Below are 18,395 nucleotides of genomic sequence, written 5' to 3'. Positions count from 1 at the left end.
TGCCCTTTCTAAACTATTCAATTGTAAATGTTACCTGAAACGGTATTTTTGCTGGTCTGTACTATAAACCAGTTGAACCATATGTTTCTCAAGTGAACATAATTTATTATCATTGTTACTCATAAGATTTATGTAAGTATGAAGAGTATTCAAAAAATAGATATAAAATATATAAAATATTTTTTCCTTTGGAACAGATAATGTAAAACCATTGAGCTAATTAGTTGAATCCTTGTGTCATTAAGAGTTAAAATCATGAAGTTTAATCAGTATACATTTACCTAACTTTCACTGTTTAACAACATACATAATCTATCTGTTAATACTTGAAAATATAATCTTAACTGAAAATCAGTAAAATTCTAATGCTAGAATGTTACAGAACTGTGTATAGTGATGAGGTTTATGTTAGACAATTTAAATAATTAAGTCTTTGATTTATGAATAAGATTGTACTTTGACAGAGTTGGATGAACCTACATACTCAGAACTGGCCACACAGTTAAAAGTTTTAGACTTATTCTAGGTTTATATACAAGTCTTCAATTCCAGTGGTTCTGCATCTTCTGGGTAAACAGTACACTTTTCATTTCTGTCCCTCCCTCCTTGGACCATGTTAATATTCTGACATATAGTAAGTCAGTCAGATGAATTTAAGGATGATTTCTATGCATTAAATCTGTTAATTTCTTCTACAGTTACAACTTTCTCTCCCAAAATAGCTAAAAAACTGATTCCATTGAACTCAGGAGTTCAGCATTAGGAAATAAGTGCTGTCTTTACAATAAGTGCTGTCTTTACTTGCCATCTGTATAACCCATATATTAATGTTTCAGAACCTGAAGTTTGTAGTTCATATATTCATAGGTCTTGTCATATCTATAGGGAGATAAACATTGTGAGCCTATAGATTTGTACAGGTTGAATGTCTGAGAATCCAAAATATCCAAAATTGATTTCATAATCTACCCCCAAATCAGCTTTAACTGCCGCCTTCCCATTCTCATTTGATGGCAGCTCTGACGTTCTATTTGCTTAGACTAAGAAATCTTTGATATGTGCTTGATGTCCCTCTTTCTCTTTCATGGCATCCAGTCTGTTAAGAAATCGGCCCATTGGCTTTAGCTTCAAAATCTTACCACTTTTTACCATCTCCACTGCTGATGTGAGTTGTCATTGTTTCTTTTCTGCCTTACTTACCCTAGATACTTTTCTTCTCCCTACTTCCACTTTTGCCTTTCAGCCTTTATGGTCTTCTTAGTACATCTGCCATAGTGATTGTTTTTGTCCTTTTCTTTTGGATAGCATCTATTTTTGTCTATATGACCCTTGGAGGCCAGTTGTCTTACCTGAGGCAAATAAAAACAGAAGGGAGATTTACTTTCCTGAGAAAATACACCTAGTTGAAATCTGAACCAAGATTAGAATTTGGGCATTCCTGTCACTCTATTGCTCTTCATCTTCACCACGATAACTTCATTGTGCTTTTCAGCCTTAGTCTCACTTCTATGGATTTCTGGCCTAATTCCTATTGATAAGAGCTACAAATGCTTTAATATTGCCTGGCTTTCCTGAACCCAGCATCTTTCTGTGTACCCTGTTTTCATTCATACCACCCCCTGACCAACAAAGAGGCTGGCAAAAAGTTAGAAAATGTTTGACAGGTAACATTAGGCAATTTGATCATTGGCTATTCTGTTTGCTAAGCTGTTTGAAGAGGATATTTGTGAAGTCCTTGAGATCTGGACATTCTCTAATTTATCAAGTCATCCATAGTAGATAGTAAGTGATAATGCCTACTTTATTAGAAGGATAATGATAATAAAAACACAGCAGACACATTGTTTTGTAATAATAAAAGCAGTTATATAGGGTTTATGTCATGCATTGTTGGTACTTCATGTATGTGAACTCATTTAATGAGTTAACTAAGAAAAGGTAACTAACTTGCTCAAAGTGATATATCTAGTAAATGGCAGTGTCAAAATAACAATTCAGTCTGCCTCCAGAGTCTGTTTGCTTAAACTACTTCTTTTGTTTTATTGAACCAAAAGCAACAAAATTATATGTTATCTGTATTACTCATCAACACAAACATTTATAATAAAATCCTATGTATTTTGGGATTTTAAGTACAAATGTGAAAAGCTCAAAAACATTTTTTTCCCTAGATCCATATGAAAATGTTAACATTTGTTATGTACTAGTTTTAATTGTATAATTTCTGTTTGATGGGAAAAGAGATCTTTTTCCCAGATGTCCAATTCTGTCCAATTCTGAGATGTTTTCTCAATTTAGAAGTTGCTAGTTCAAGGAGATAAATATTTTCTGTGCTTACAGAGTAAGTTACTGGAGGCATTGTCTTTAGTAGAAACTGCCCCTGGCTTAGGTTCTGAAGAGTAAGGCTCTAGCCTAGATCCTACATGCTAATTAGATCCATAAGATCCAAGTTGCTTGCCTCTTGTATCAGTTTCTTCATCTGTAAAATGAAATGTTTGGACTAAATGATAGTTGTAGTCCTTTTTAGCTCTCAGATTCTGAGATTCTACTCATGTAGAATTAGGAATTACTTTTTCTCTTTAATTTCTTAATTCATTATAATATATTTAACATATTTAAACATACTTTAAAAATTCTTAAAAACATACTCTAAAGCCAGTAGAAATTAGCTTGAAATCTAGACATCGATTGTCATGTATTTCCTTAGTTTGACTTAAAAATAAAAACAAAATCCTTTAAATCATGTTTTTTTCTTGAAGTTTAGTCCTCCTTTTTGTAATTAGAATGAAAACACAAAAGTGATGTAAAGTGAAGCAGAAAATAAGCCATCTATAACCACCAAGAGGCAAAGGCCATTTAATATTTTGATGTATTTGTTCTTTATTAAAATTTTTTTCTAGAAATATTAGTTTAAAATAGTAGTATATATTAGCACTGAAATGTTAGAAATCATGAAAATATATATAACATATTGGGAACATTTGTCACTGTCATTATGGGTTCTTAAAAAGCATGAACCACTAGGCTCTATTAGATTTTAAGAATAGAACCACCAAGGGGAGCTTAAGCAGTGAAAGTGTAGGAGTTGTAAGAATGCATGGAGTCTAAGGAAGATAGGAATCTTTGCCATTGTACAGCCAGGCTTCAGGGAGAGTGGAATACGTTATTTTAGATACAGTGCGGCTCTGATGAAGTTATTCTGTCATTTTTCTCAGCAGCATGTGTCCTTTGCTCCCTCGTATAGTGATCGGTCACAGTGACTAATCTACGTTGAGTTTCGGCTTCTGCTGTTGCAACAGGAACTGGCAGACTGCTTTTTCCCTCTATCTCATAGTTTCTGTTTACTATTGGCCCAACTTATTATTGACTTCTACTTATTCATGGATTTACTGTATCTTGGCTTCAAAGCTTTATGTTACCAACTATTGTCTTTTATTCTGATACCGCAAGAAAGAGGATCAGATTGAGTTAATGTTCAAATTGTCTTTTATTCTGATACCTCAAGAAAGAGGATCAGATTGAGTTAGTGTTCAAATTGGGCCCTGCCTCCCTTATGCTTTTGACCAGTCCAGTAATTAGCTGTTCTTAAAACAGATGCCCTTTTGTGGTCTAACTGTCCAGAGCATAGGGAGCTCCTAGTCAGGTACTCAGAGTTAACAGACTACTCTCTAGTACATATAGTTTTGAGCTTAGTAGTATCTTTTAATATTGATGTATTATAATTAATTTAATTGTAGGACATTTATCTTGTTTTAGAATTTACACTGTTTAAAGAATAGCACTGCAACTCCAAAGCAGGCAAAATAAATACAGAACAAAACAAGTGGAAGCAGATTCTTGCAGTTAAGTATTTAAAGGGAAAATCCACCCTGGGTAAAAAATACATTTTAATTCAAAATAATAATGTGTTAGTGAGTTGTAAGAAACATTAATCTGAGGAGATACAAGAGACGTAGAAGAATTAAAAGTGGAAATGAAAAGGCCTAGGGGTTATATGGACTTGAACTATAGAAACGTTGAAATGCATTCAGGAAAACTATTGATTAGGGAACCCACAACTCCTTGTTTACTTATGCTAAAATACCTAGTTAATATCAAAAAAAAAAATTCAAATAGAAGAAAAATACTGTGAAATACTTCTAAAGTAATTACTTAGCAATTACTTTACATCTACTGAAAAATAGATCCTATTTTAAGAAAAAAACATGAAACAAAATGTCTCTTAATATTCTCTCACTAATGGCACTGCAGGATACTTGCTTATTCATTAATATATCTCTGTCACTGTAATTTCTCTGGTACATTGCTAGAAGTAGAATGACTGAGTCAAAGGGTATGAACATGTTCTAAGACTATATACTACCATATTATACTCTTGAAGGTTCTGTCATCTTGTAAGTTTTCTTTACACTTGAGATTATGATGTGTACATTTTTGTATTTTCTTTTTTACTTAATATATGTACTTTCCTTGTTATTAGTTTGGCAGCTTCATTTTTAATAGTTGTTTAATATTCTGTTATACTGAGATATTATAATTTACTTAACATTCCATGTTATTTTGTTTATTTTCTCTATTGTGAATAGTTTCAGGGAATCTGTACCAGAGAGAATGTAAGTCAAGTATTATGGGAATCTGGAGGATGGACTCCAGGGAGTAAGCTCTAATTGAGGATTTCTAAATAAAGAGTGGTTAAAGTGAAGAAGAAAAGAATTATTTCAAAGAGAAGATAATAAGGAGGTATCTAGGTTAGAGTTACTGATTAGGGATTTCAGAGTTAGATCCTTCCCTTCCAAACTCCTTTTAATATTTTTCAGGAAACGGAGATTCTGAATTGGATGAAGATTAGAGTACAGGGTACCAGATCGGATTGGTTTACACTTCGAGTTACGCCTATAGGTTGTAGGAAGCAAATGGCAGTGAAATGGAAATAAGTAGGATATGACTAAAACAAGCCTGTTTTAAGATTCTATTTGGATTTAGATATAAAATTGCAAAAGCTTTACGAGGAACTTTCAAAGTTACCTTAAATTACATAGAAGTAAAAATTGGCCTTATACATACATGCCTTCTTTTTCTAAACAATTTTTTGAAAAGCTATGTAAGCCTTCTGTTGTAGGACATTATGATCATGAAGTATTACATAAAAGGTGCTCAGTAGTGATTTGAATTAATTCTCTTTTCTCCAAGTACTAGTAGACTTGTGAACTTGTAATAGGTGAAATAGATTGAGTTGAATGTATTTTACCTTCTTGTCATATTTGCCATTATAATTTAAAACTTTTATCAGTTCTAAAGCTGTGAGTATTTTAACCATGATTCAAGAAAAGTCTTTTAATGCTAGGAATAGATGTAGTTGTAGTGCATGGATTTACTTTCATAGTGCCTAGTGAATTGACATTTAATAGGTATTGAACAATAAGACAGTTGATGGTAGTACTTTGCCAGTCCCCATTTTCTTTTTATTTCTTCTCTTGCTCTTCTATTTCCTCTGCTTCACTTTTTCCTTCTCCCACTTTTATTGCCACTGTATACCAAGGACACCTGTTAAAATTCACAGCCATCATTTATCTCCACCAGTAACATTGAAAAAAGTCATCCATTAAAATATAGTTGACCCTTAAGCAACATGGATTTGAACTGCATGGGTCAACTTAGAAGTCGATTTTTTAAAATAAATGTATTGGAAAATTTTTTGGAGATAAGTGATAATTTGGAAAACCATTTTCTTTAACTTTATTGTAAGGCTACAGTATATAATACATGTAACTTGCAAAATATGTTAGTCATCTATTTATGTTATCAGTAAGACTTCTGGTCAACAGTAAGCTATTTGTAGTTAAGATTTGGAGAATCAGAAGTTGTGCATCGATCTTCGACTGTGCTGATGGCTGGTTCCTCTAACTCCCGTGTTGTAACTGCTTAAGGGTCAACTATAATACAGCTTTGAAGTAGTTTTTAAGGTATAGGTGGTAGTGCAAATTAAATGAACTATTTTCTTTTGTTTATATAGTGTTAGTTAACATTCAGCCTCTTTTTTTTTAGATAAATCAAGGCTGTCACTTCAAGGAAAATAACTGATAATATTTGTTGCCAGTAATAAAGTTTCAGATGGAAATTAGAATTTTGGAAAACTTCTATCTGCCACCTTGATCTTGTCAGCTTCCTACTACCTGAAAACCTTTCTGATGACATCAGTGGTCATAGTAATAAATGTTATGATATTGATATCAAACAATGAAGTGTACCAACATTTGGAAGATCTGTATAATTCAGTCTATAAATACTTTCCAAGGGACAAATGCATGAAGTTACAAAATCAGGTATGGGTAAAAAATAAAAATGCAAAATATAACAGAGGATTTAATTTAGCAGTATTAAAAGTTCATTGATACAGTTTCAGTTTCCGAATTGCAAAAAAAAAATCCCTTAAGAAACTATCACTTGGCAAATTTTGATAGGTAGACATACATCAGAGACATTGTGGGTTTGGTTCCAGACCACTGCAATGAAGTGAGTCAAGTGAATTTTTTGAGTGTGTAGAAAAGTTATATTCCACTATACTGTAGTTTCTTCAGTGTGCAGTAGTATTATGTCTAAAAAAATGTACATACCTTAATTTAAGAATATTTTCTTGTTAAAAAGTGCTAACCATCATTTGAGCTTTCAGCAAGTCATAATCTTTTAGCCAGTGGACGGTCTTGTATCAGTGTTTATGGCTGCTGACTGACAGGGTGGTGATTGCCAAAGGTTGGAGTGGCTAAGGCACTTTCTTAAAATAAGGCAACAATGATGTTTGCTCCATCAATTGATTCTTCCTTTCATGAACAATTTCTCTCTATCATGTGATGCTGTTTGATAGCATTTTACCCACAGTGGAACTTCTTTCAAAGTTGGAGACAGTCCTCTCAAACCGTGCTGCTGCTTTTATCAACTATGTTTATACTGTATTACTCTAAATCCTTTGTTGTCATTTCAACAGTCTGCACAGCATCTTCACCAGGAGTAGACTCCATCTCAAGAAACCACTTTGTTTGCTCATCCGTAAGAAGCAACTGCTCATTTGTTCAAGTTTTATCATTATATTGCAGCAGGTCATTCACATCTTCAGGCTCCAGTTCTAATTCTGGTTCTCTTGCTAATTCTACTACATCTGCCATTACTTCCTCCACTGAAGTCTTGAACCTTTCTAAGTGATCCATGAGGATTGTAGTCATCTTCCAAACTCCTGTGATTGTTGAAATTTTGACTCCTTCCCATGAATCATTAATGTTCTTAATGACATCTGGAATGGTGAATCCTTTTCAAAAGGTTTTTAATTTACTTTTCCAAGAACCATCAGAGAAATCACTCTTTATGGCAACTATAGCATACAAAATGTAATTCTTAAATAATAAGACTTGAAAGTCAAAGTGACTCTTTGATCAATAGCTGCAGAATGGGTGTTGTGTTATCAGCAGGAATGAAAAAAAAAAACATTAAACCCATTGTATATCTCCATCAAGGCTCTTGGGTGATTGGGTGACCAGGTGCATTGCTGATGAGCAATCATATTTGAAAGGGACATTTTTTTCTGAGCAGTAGGTCTCAACAGTGGGCTTAAAATAATTGGTAAACCATGCCGTAAACATATGCTGTCATCTGGGCTTTGTTCTATTTATAGAGCATAGGCAGAGTAGATTTAACGTAATTCTTAAGGACCTTAGGATTCTCAGAATGGTAAATGAGCATTGGCTTCAGCTTAAAGTCATCAGCTGCATTGGCTCTATTGAGAGAGTCAGCCTGTCCTTTGAAGCTTATAGCCAGACATTGACTTCTCTCTAGCTATGAAAGTCCTAGATGGCATCTTCTACCAATATACAGCTGTTGTGTCTGCATTGAAAACCTGTTGTTGTTTAGTGTGGTCACTTTAATTATCTGAGATCTTCTGGATAATTTGTTGCAGCATCTATAGCTGTTTTACCTTGTACTTCCATGTTATGGAGACAGCTTCTTTCCTTAAACTGCATGAACCAACCTTTCTGGCTTAAAACTTTTCATCTGCAGGTTCCTCTCCTCTTAGCCTTTATAGAAGTGAAGAGAGTTAGGGCCTTGTTCTGGATTAGACTTTGGATGAAGGGAATGTTGTGGCTTGATTGATCTACCATCTAGACTACTTAGACTTTCTCCATATCAGCAGGAAGGCTGTTTCACTTTCTTATCATTCATATGTCCACTGGAGTAGCACTTTTAATTTCCTTCAAGAACTTTTCTTTTGCATTCATTCACAGCTTGGCTGTTGGACACAAGAGCCCTAGCTTTTGGCCTGTCTCAGCTTATGACATGCCTTCCTTCTAAGCATAATCATATCTGTCTTTTGATTTAAAGTGACAGATGTGGGCTCTTCCTTTCACTTGAATACTTAGAGGTCATTATAGGATTATTAATTGGACTGATTTCAATATTATTGTATTTCAGGGCCTATGGAGGCCTGAGAAGAGGGAGAAAGATGGGAGAGTGGCCATTTGGTGGCAGTCAGAACACATACATTAAGTTTGTCATCTTAATATTTGTGTGGTTCATGGCACCCCAAAACAATTATAATAGTAACATCAAAGTTCACCAATGGTGGGTCATCATAACAAATATTATAATAATGAAAAAGTTTAAAGCATGGCACATAGACATGAAGTGAGCAAATGCTGTTGGGAAAATGGCGCCAATAGAATCACTTGATGCAAGGCTGCTACTAACCTTCAGTTTGTAAAAAATACAGTATCTGCAGAATGCAATAGAACAAAGCGCAATAAAATGAGGTATGCCTGGAGTATCAAAGAAGAGTACACACAATATACACAATATTCCAACTATGTATCTGGTGAGGTCCACTTCTCTTTATAAACATCAACCAAAAGAGCATATCACCATAGATTGAATTCAGAAAGAGATGTGACAATCTAGCTGTCTTCCATTGTCAGGCATTAAAGAGTTATGTGAAAATGTAACAACTTCCATTACAGAAGTTTTTATTTTTGAAAAATAGTTACTTTTCGACAAGGAACAACAAATGCTGGTGAGGATGCGGAGAAAGGGGAACCCTCCTATACTGCTGGTGGGAATGTAAACTAGTTCAGCCATTGTGGAAAGCAATATGGAGGTTCCTCAAAAAACTAAAAATAGAAATATCATTCGACCTAGGAATTCCTCTCCTAGGAATTTATCCAAAGGAAACAAGGTCTCAGATTCAAAAAGACATATGCACCTCTATGTTTATCACAGCACTATTTATAATAGCCAAGATATGGAAGCAATCTAAGTGTCCATCAGTTAGATGAATAGACAAAGAAGATGTGATACATATACACAGTGGGCATTCAGCCATAAGAAGAAAACAAATCCTACCATTTGCAACAACATGGATGGAGCTAAAGGGTATTATGTTCAGTGAAATAAGCCAGGTGGAGAAAGAAAAGTACCAAATGATTTCCCTCATTTGTGGGATATAGCAATGAAGCAAAACTGCAGCAGCAGACTCACAGACTCCAAGAAGGGACTAGTGGTTGCCAAAGGGGAGAGGTGAGGGAGGGTGGGTGAGGAGGGAAGGAGAAGGGGATTGAGGGGCATTATGATTGGTACACATGATGTAGGGGAGGTCATGGGGAAGACTGTAGCACAAAGAAGACTAGTAGAGACTGACATCTCATTACACTGATAGACAGTGACTTCAGTGGGGTATGGGGGGACTTGATAATATGGGTGAATGTAGTAACCACAATGTTTTTCATGCGAAATCTTCATAAGAGTGTATATCAGTGATACCTTAATTAAAAAAAAAATGCAAAAAAAAAGAAACAGTTACTTTTCATAAAAATGTTATTTAAGCATTTCATGGGCTCATTTATGAATAAATTTTTAAATGCTTTAGGTCTTAGTTCTAATGTCTGATCTAATATATTGACAAATATAAACCGCATAAACTTAATAAGCTCATTGAGGTCCTCAAGGATTTGAGAGAGCAAAAAGAGATCCTGGCACCACATGTGTGAGCACCCCTGTAGCAGAGTACTATATTCCAAATGGAGATGAAGAAAGGGTACTTGATTATTATAGCTCATTCTGCCCAAAATCATGAAGTACTGATTTAAATATTAAATGTTTTGTTTAGAGACTTCTAAAGGGAAAGCAAATTGCAGTTGAGATTCACTCCTATGGTCTGGGAAGACCCCAAAGCAGTCAACAAGATCCAAACAGCATCTTCTTGACACTCCTTCTGGGTGTTCTTGTTCAGCAGATGGGAAACAAATGCAAAGAGGAATGGAAAAATCAGCCCCAAGTTAATGGCTGGTGGGAAAGCTAAGCACACCCATCTAGTGCGAATTGTCACTGGTCATTTTTCCTGGGACATTTCTTTTGGGAATGAGTTGAAGGAAGAGGACGAATCACTATCTCTTTCTAAGAAACAACTTAACCAAAAGTATAACTGAAGAGGAACTGAGTGCCTAAAGAATGTCCTTGGAACTACCAGTTCTTACTCAGAAGTAACTACTAGCCTGACATATAAGGAGCCTGCAGAACAGCAGGGCAATTAGTAGGTAGTGCTCCCTGGACAGAGAATCACCATCAGCCACTCAGCCAGTAAGAAACTACTGAGGCTCTGGAAAGAGAGGATATTAGGGTTTAAATTTTCCTATAACTTAGTGTATTACCTGGCATCCATAGTATGGATCTAGATCATGATGCAAAGCACAGCCTGACCCACAGAAGTGTTTTGTTTGATTTGTACAATATTTTAAAGGTGGGAAATAGTGCACAGAAATCTAGTTTTCCAGCTCCTCATAGAAAAAAATTATGCAGTTTTCCAAAAGTGGCTTACATTCTAGTGTGATAGTAACCAGCTGGATCTGACCCATGATGCTATACACACACACAAATTCTGTACCCTCCATTTGGCCAGTCTATACCACTCATTATTGCTTTCAAACAGCCCACCTTACTTGATTTCTCTATCTAGCTCCACTGATGACTGAGTTAGAAACCCCTGACCCGGCCAGCTGTTTTATACAGAATATCTCAGCAGATCCCTCTTAATCACTGCCAGCTATGTAAAGTATAATATTGTGTATTTAAAGGTCACTAAAAGAGTGAATCTTCAACGTTCTTATCACAGGAAAAAAAAATTGTAACTGTGAGGTGAGGGATGTTAATAACTAAGATGATTGTGGTAATCATAATATATATATCAAATCATAATGTTGTATACCTTAGACTAATGCAGTGTTATATGTCAATTATATCTCAGTAAAACTGAAAAATATTTTGTCCTTTTTTTTTTCTTTTGTTTGTTTTTGTTTTTTCTTCTTTTGTGAAAAATATTTTGGCTCCAGGATCCACAAAAGTCATATTTAAGTTTGTTAATTTTTGTTTCCAGGGTGCAGTCTTTTACCAGTGTGTCTATTAAGATATTATTCTTTCCTAGTCATTATTATTTCCTAGAAATAATCACGTGTCCAGTCAATCCTTATGATCTTTGCAGACATTTAAAAGCTTAAAGGTACTAAAACTCACTACCTTGGTTCCATTTCTTTGGTGGTATGATGGGAAATATCTTAGTACTTGAAAATTTAAGTAGCCAGGCCAGCTATCTCATTGTTCCAGATGGATTTTTTTAAAGCATTTTTTGTCTGTAATAGAATGCATTAATTGATCTCAGAAAGTTCTAGCTTGTCAATTTATATTCCTACGCATTACTGCTTTATTGAGTTAACAGATGCTCTTGACCTTAAGAGTACTCAAAGCAGAGATTTTAGCTTCTCTTACTTAGTTGGGAGACTCTTAGTATTTTGACAGAATTGGACAATTGGGTTGTTTTCTGTTTCATTAATACTTGGCTCACAAAGATAGTCCCAAAGAAGTCAGTCCTTTTTGTATTCTCAGCTTCTTAAACAAAAGTTTTGATTGAGCTCCTTAAATTGCTTGTTAGATTTCCTAGATTGCTGATTACAATGTTTTTGTCTCTCAAACTTCCATTCTTACTCTGCATTCTATTTACTTGACCTTCGGTTAAGTTAAATGGTCTTAATTTTTTTCCCAGTGATGACATGTAATAATATATTTTTCTTCTTTTTTAATAGATTTGGACTGAGCAACAAATTTGAATCAGAATTCCCTTCTTCATTAACTGGAAAAGTGAGTGTCTATCAGTTATTTAGATGCTGTTTATATGCCTCAAACACTGAAGTGTTTTCCTAACAAATTAGAAAAAATTTATGCTTGAGACATGTTTATTGACATTAATATTGCAGTGTTGTTATTTCTTAAAATCTTTCTTTAGGTAGCTCCTGAAGAGTTTAAAGCCAGCATCAACAGAGTTAACAGTTGTCTTAAGAAGAACCTTCCCGTTAATGTACGTTGGCTGCTTTGTGGCTGCCTTTGTTGCTGCTGCACGTTAGGTTGCAGTATGTGGCCAGTTATTTGCCTCAGTAAAAGAGTAAGTTCAATTATATATTTTAATTTACATTTAGAAGTAGATCAGTCTTGCATTTATCTAGTTTTATTTTTTGTGTTGAATGAGTCACACTATCCTGAATACAGGGGTGATTAAATAAATGATCTCTACATGCTGTTATATTACATAGCTATCATAATTTTTATGACGTAGGAAATTAATAGTAGACTAGAATGCAGCATTCTGTATACATACACTAATGGTAGTATGGTATAGTGATCAAGAATGCTGGGTTCAGGTCTACACTTAGCTCTGTGACCTCAGGCATGTTTCCTAACTTTAAACTCTATTTGACATACCTGTAAAATGTCAGTATTCACCTACCTACTTGAGCAGGATTGTTTGTAAAGCTCTTAGATAAACAGCTAAAAGTAAGTGTCTAATAAATATTGGTCAATAGCATTGTTACTAATATGTAAAACAATACCCATTTGATGAAATAAAGTTTATGTAAATGCTTTTTTCTATTTGGTAAAATTATGAGGAATTTTGTTTCGTTTTTTGTTGTTGCTGTTTTGTATTTTTCAAGTTTCCCAAGATGAATACATAGTGATTCTGTAATCAGAAAAAAATAATCTAAGGAGTCATAATTTTGACTGGTTTTAGTAAAAAATTTCCAAGAGGTGGGTAGAGATATGGCAAATTAGGTTGAATGCAATGCATTTTTGTTAACGTTTTAAAAAATTGTGATAATTACATGTATGAAAATGAAGTACTGTTAAGTTGAAATTGAATGGTTTTTTATGGCTCCATTTCATTTTATTGTTGAAAAATAGGAAATATGGAAAAGCAAATTGTTTTTCCCTTGATTTCTGTTATATAATATTTTAGTGATAGGAAGGAAATAGTCTTGATAATAGAATTTTTGTAATATTTACTGTAATATTTGTAATACTTGCTTTTCTACAAGAATATTTTTCCCCATAGTTCTCACCAGATCATCTTCAGATCATAGACTTTTAAAAATCTCTACTTTTCCCGAGGTGCATAGTTTAACTTGAAGCTTTTATAATTTAGATTCTTTCACTCCCTCCTACTGTTTGGATCTTTCCATTGTTTAAATGACTGCTGTATCTCATTGGTTGGCAATTTGCTGTTATTTAACACAAAGAATTATAGAGTTTTATTACTGTAGAAACCTGTGTGATTTTGAGGTTTTGAGGTCTTTTGTTTTCTACTTTTTTAAACAAGGTATTTCAGTGTGTGCACAGTGTAGGATTTAGAAAACTAAAGTAAACAAAATTAAATTTACTATCTTTCTCCACACATTCTCAGCAACCTAAGGTAATTTTTCAGAGGCTTTGGTTAAGTTCCTTTTTATTTGAGCCATAAGGTAGATTAATGTTTTTTAGACTATTCCCTTATGTAGTTTCAGAAAGTACATTTCTTTTTTTTAAGGAATTCCATTTTTATTTATTTATAGTGGTTTTTTTTTTTTTTTTTTTGTAGATAATTATTTTTTATTGAAGGGTAGTTGACACACAGTATTACATTAGTTTCAGGTGTACAACACAGTGATTCAACATTTATATACATGATAATTCTAGCTACCAGCTATCACCATACAAAGTTGTTACAATATTTTGACTATATTCCTTATGCTATACATTACATCCTGGTTACTTACTTATTTTACAATTGAAAGTGTGTACTTTTTTTTTTTTTTTTTTGAGAGGGCATCTCGCATATTTATTGATCAAATGGTTGTTAACAACAATAAAATTCTGTATAGGGGAGTCAATGCTCAATGCACAATCATTAATCCACCCCAAGCCTAATTTTCGTCAGTCTCCAATCTTCTGAAGCATAACGAACAAGTTCTTACATGGAGAACAAATTCTTACATAGTGAATAAGTTACATGGTGAACAGTACAAGGGCAGTCATCACAGAAACCAGAAAGTACATTTCTTTTAACAGTGTAGTATTCAGTCTAATGTCTCTCTGTATAAATATGATTTAGTTTTATATGAACTGCTTTGACAAAAATCTGTGCATTTTGCTGTTGTGGGTGTAAACTATTGTATAACCATAAAGAAAGTGACCCTTCATGCATGTATTCAAAGTATTAGAGGTCTTGAAAAACGGTTGCTTTGTAAGATGAGGGCAGGATAACTAGTTTAGAGCTCAGATTTTTAACCTTTTATTTATCATGGACTCCTAGTACTTCGGGGAAGCCTATGAACCCTTTCTTAGAATAATGTTTTATTTGTATTTTAAAAGATGTAATATGTTCCAAATATATAAAATAAAATACATGGGATTTTAGAGGAAACCAATTATATAGTTGTTAGAATACTAAAACCCCTTATATGATTTATAAATGTTTCTTTATTAATACATACAAAATAAGCAGAAGATCCAAAGTAATATGATGTGATAGAAAAAGCTTTGATTTCTGTGAGTGATAAAGATACAGGTTCTGTTTAGTCTACCACAGTTAGTTGCATACATTCATAACCTAAGAAAAAATTATGCTAGTTTAGTTAGAGGTTAGTGGAAAATAAAGATGTATTTTTGTTCCATCCATTTTTATGAACTCTTTGAAATTCTATCTAGGTATTCCATTTTAAGAATCCTTGATTGAGAGATACTATTATAAATAAAGGCTAAAACTCTGCCTGATTGCCAGCCTCTGAACTTTTCCTTTGTCCTCATTTGTGATTGTCTCAGACTGTAAGATAAATGAGGACCAGAGGCGCACTCTATATGCAGTCAGCATTTTCACCTTTCTGACATTATTCAACAGTTTCGATAACTACGTTTCTGCCTTGCCTTTGAAACCTATCCTCAACTGAGTGCCTCTTTTTATGACCTGGTCTTGTTCTGGAGACCTTGTTTTTAATCTGTCATATTATCATTTGTAGACTTCCAAATTGCTTTTTCCTTTTTTAAAAAAAATTGCACTGGCCTATTTTTGAAAATTATTTAATATATTGTGAAACTCACTCTTGGTGTATAGTTCTGTGATTTTTGACAAATAGAGTTGTGTGAACACCACCACAATCAAGATGCACTACAATTCTCTCACTCCAAAAAACTTCTTGTGTTGTCATACCCTTTGTGGTTGTAGTCATAACCTCTTTGACTTTTAAACCCTGGAACCACTGATCTCTTCTCTATCCCTACAGTTTTGCTTTTTCTAGAATATTTTGTAAATTGAAATTATAGAGTATGATGTATAACCTTCTGAATCTGGGTTCTTTCATTTAGCTACTACATTTGAGATTCATCTATTTGTTTTGTGTTTCAATAGTTTATTCTTTACTATTTATCAGGAATAGATCATGGATTTTGTCAAATGCCTTTCCTGCTTCTTTAGAGATGGTTGTATGGTTTTTCTTTTTAGTTTAGAAATGTGTCGAATTACATTGATTAAATTTTTGGATGTTAAACCAACCTTAAATTCCAGAATAAACTCCACTCAATCATGTCTCTTTTTCTTTCTATATTTTTGTTGGATTTGATTGACTAGGTTTGTTTAATTTCACATTTATGTTCATAAGGGATGTTTTTCTGTAGTCTTCTCTTCTTGTAATATCTGAATTTGGCACAGGGTAATCATAGCCTCATAAAATGAATTGAGAAGTTTTCTCTCCTCTTTGGTTATCCAAAGAGTTTGTGCAAAATATGTGTTCTTTCTTTCTTAAATTTTGGAAGATTTCACCAGTGAAGCTGTCTGGGCATGGAGTTTTCTTTGTTGGCAGTTTTTAACTACAAATTCAGTCTTTTTAATAGATGTTGGACTTTTCAGGTCATCTGTTTTATCTTGGTTGAGCTTCCAAGCTTGTTTTTCAAGGGATTTGTCTATTTTACCTAAGTTGTTGAATAATATACACACAGTTCATAATGTTCATTAATTTTCCTTTACTATCTGCGAAATCTCTAGTGATGGCATCTTAACTTATTCCTAAAGTTAAATTATTCTTTGTGTGTGTGTGTGTCTCTCTCTCTTTTTTTTTTTTTCCCCCTGACCAGTCTGGTTAGTGGTTTATCAATTTTATTAACCTTAGAGAGCAGCTTTTGGTTTCATTGATTATTTCTATTGATTGTTTTTTTTTTAAATATTTCATTGGTTTCAGTGTGACTTGTATTATTTTATTTCTTATTACTTTGGATTTACCTTGCTCCTTCTTTTCTGGTTTCTTAAGATGGAAACAAAGGTCATTGATTTGAGACCTTTCTTCTGATGTTTTAGTGTTATAAATTTCCTTCCTGTGAGCTGTTAATTGTATTGCCCACATTTTGATGTTATATTTTAATTTTCATTAATTTTACTTTTGTATTTCTCTTTTGATTTCTTCTATGACCAATGCATTATTTAGAAGAATTTTATTTAGCTTCCAAATATTTGGGGGATTTTATAGATACCTTTCTGTTACTGATTTTTTAATTTCATTGTAGTTAGATAATACTTGGTATGTTGTGGATCCTTTTAAATTTATTAAGATTTGTTTTATTGCCCAGAATATGAACTGTCTTGGTAATTGATCCTTGTGCCCTTGAAAAGGATGTATATTCATCTGTTATTGGATGGAGTGTTTTATAAATGTCAGTTTTATAAAAGTTGTTTGATAACATTGTTCAAATCTTCTATATTCTTACTGATTTTCTGTCTCCTAGTTCTAGCATTTATCCAGAAAGGACTATTAAAGTCTTAGACTTTGTGTAGTTATGGGTTTGTCTATTTATTCTTAGTTTTGTTTCATTTATTTTGATACTCTAGGTGTATAAATTTAACAGGTTTTTTGTCTACTCCATGGATTGACCTCTTTATCTCTAATCATATTTTTTCTCTGAAATCTACTTTGTCTAATAATAATAGTCATTCCAACTTTCTTTTGGTTAATATTAGCATGGCACAGCTTTTCCATCATTTTAGTTTCAACTTACTTGTGCCTTTATTTAAAGTTCATTTTTTATAAAAATATGTTGGGTCCTGCTTTTTTTATTCAGTTGGATAATCTGTGCCTTTTAACTAGGGATTTTGAGGCATTTACATTTATTGTGATAATTGATATGGCTAAATTTAGGTCTTCCGTTTTGCTGTTTTCTTTTCTTCCCAGTTTTTAGTTTCCATTTTCATTTTCTGCATTCTTATTTTTAAAAATAATTTATTGAGGTGAAATTCACATAGCGGAAATTAGCCATTATAAAGTGGATAACAATTCAGTAGCATTTAGTACATTCACAGTGTTTTGCAACTATCACCTCTGTCTTGTTCCAAAACATTTCCATCACTCCAAAGTAAAACCACTTACCCATTAACTAGTTTCTTCCTATTACCCTATCCCTCCCACCCTTCAACCACCAGTTTGTGTTCTATCTCTTTGGATTTATCTATTCTGGATATTTTGTATAAATGGAATTATACAATATATGACCTTAATGTGTCTTGCTTTTTTCACTTGGCTTGATGTTTTCAAAGTTCATTCATATTGTAGCATATATTGATACTTTATTCTTTTTTATGGCTGAATAATATTCCACCATATTGTATGTATATGTACACCACAGTTTGTTTAGTTATTCATCCACTGGTGGATATTTAGACTGTTTCCATCCAAAAGGTGACTAGTGCTGCTATGTGGGAACATGGGTGTACATGTACGTGTTTGATACTTGTCAGTTTTTTTAGGTATATACCAAAGAGTGTGGGGTCATAAGGTAATTCTGTGTTTAACTTCTTGAATCAGAGCAGTATTAGTCTAGGAGTAGTTATTTCACACTAGTGAGATAAGATCCTGGATACTAGACTAATGGCTTAGGAATTTTGATGCTTTCTAGTCTGTCTGATGGAAAGTGGCCCTGAGCTGGACCTTTGTGAGCTTTGGGCACTGTTGCCTGTAGTCCTTCCCAGTAGTTCCTTTTTCTAAATCTGGTAGTTTTCTTACCTGCATTTGCTGCTCAAT

General features: G+C 33.6%; 1 protein-coding gene across 2 annotated transcripts in view; it reads left to right on the top strand.

Annotated features, from left to right (window-relative positions):
* The window catches only part of CHIC2 (cysteine rich hydrophobic domain 2), a 46,039-nt gene that overhangs the window by 7,254 nt on the left and 20,390 nt on the right, over positions 1-18,395 (top strand). For both annotated transcript variants that reach the window (XM_036895293.2, XM_057502231.1), the window contains exons 2-3: positions 12,111-12,165; positions 12,311-12,466. In XM_036895293.2, coding sequence (XP_036751188.1) covers positions 12,111-12,165; positions 12,311-12,466 — 211 coding nt within the window. The remainder of the gene's footprint in view (positions 1-12,110; positions 12,166-12,310; positions 12,467-18,395) is intronic.

This window comes from Manis pentadactyla, chromosome 5, assembly GCF_030020395.1.
Source record: "Manis pentadactyla isolate mManPen7 chromosome 5, mManPen7.hap1, whole genome shotgun sequence".
Taxonomy (NCBI): Eukaryota; Metazoa; Chordata; class Mammalia; order Pholidota; family Manidae; genus Manis; species Manis pentadactyla.
The sequence above is the reverse complement of the archived record's forward strand: the minus strand, read 5'-3'. Positions and strand labels throughout refer to the sequence as shown.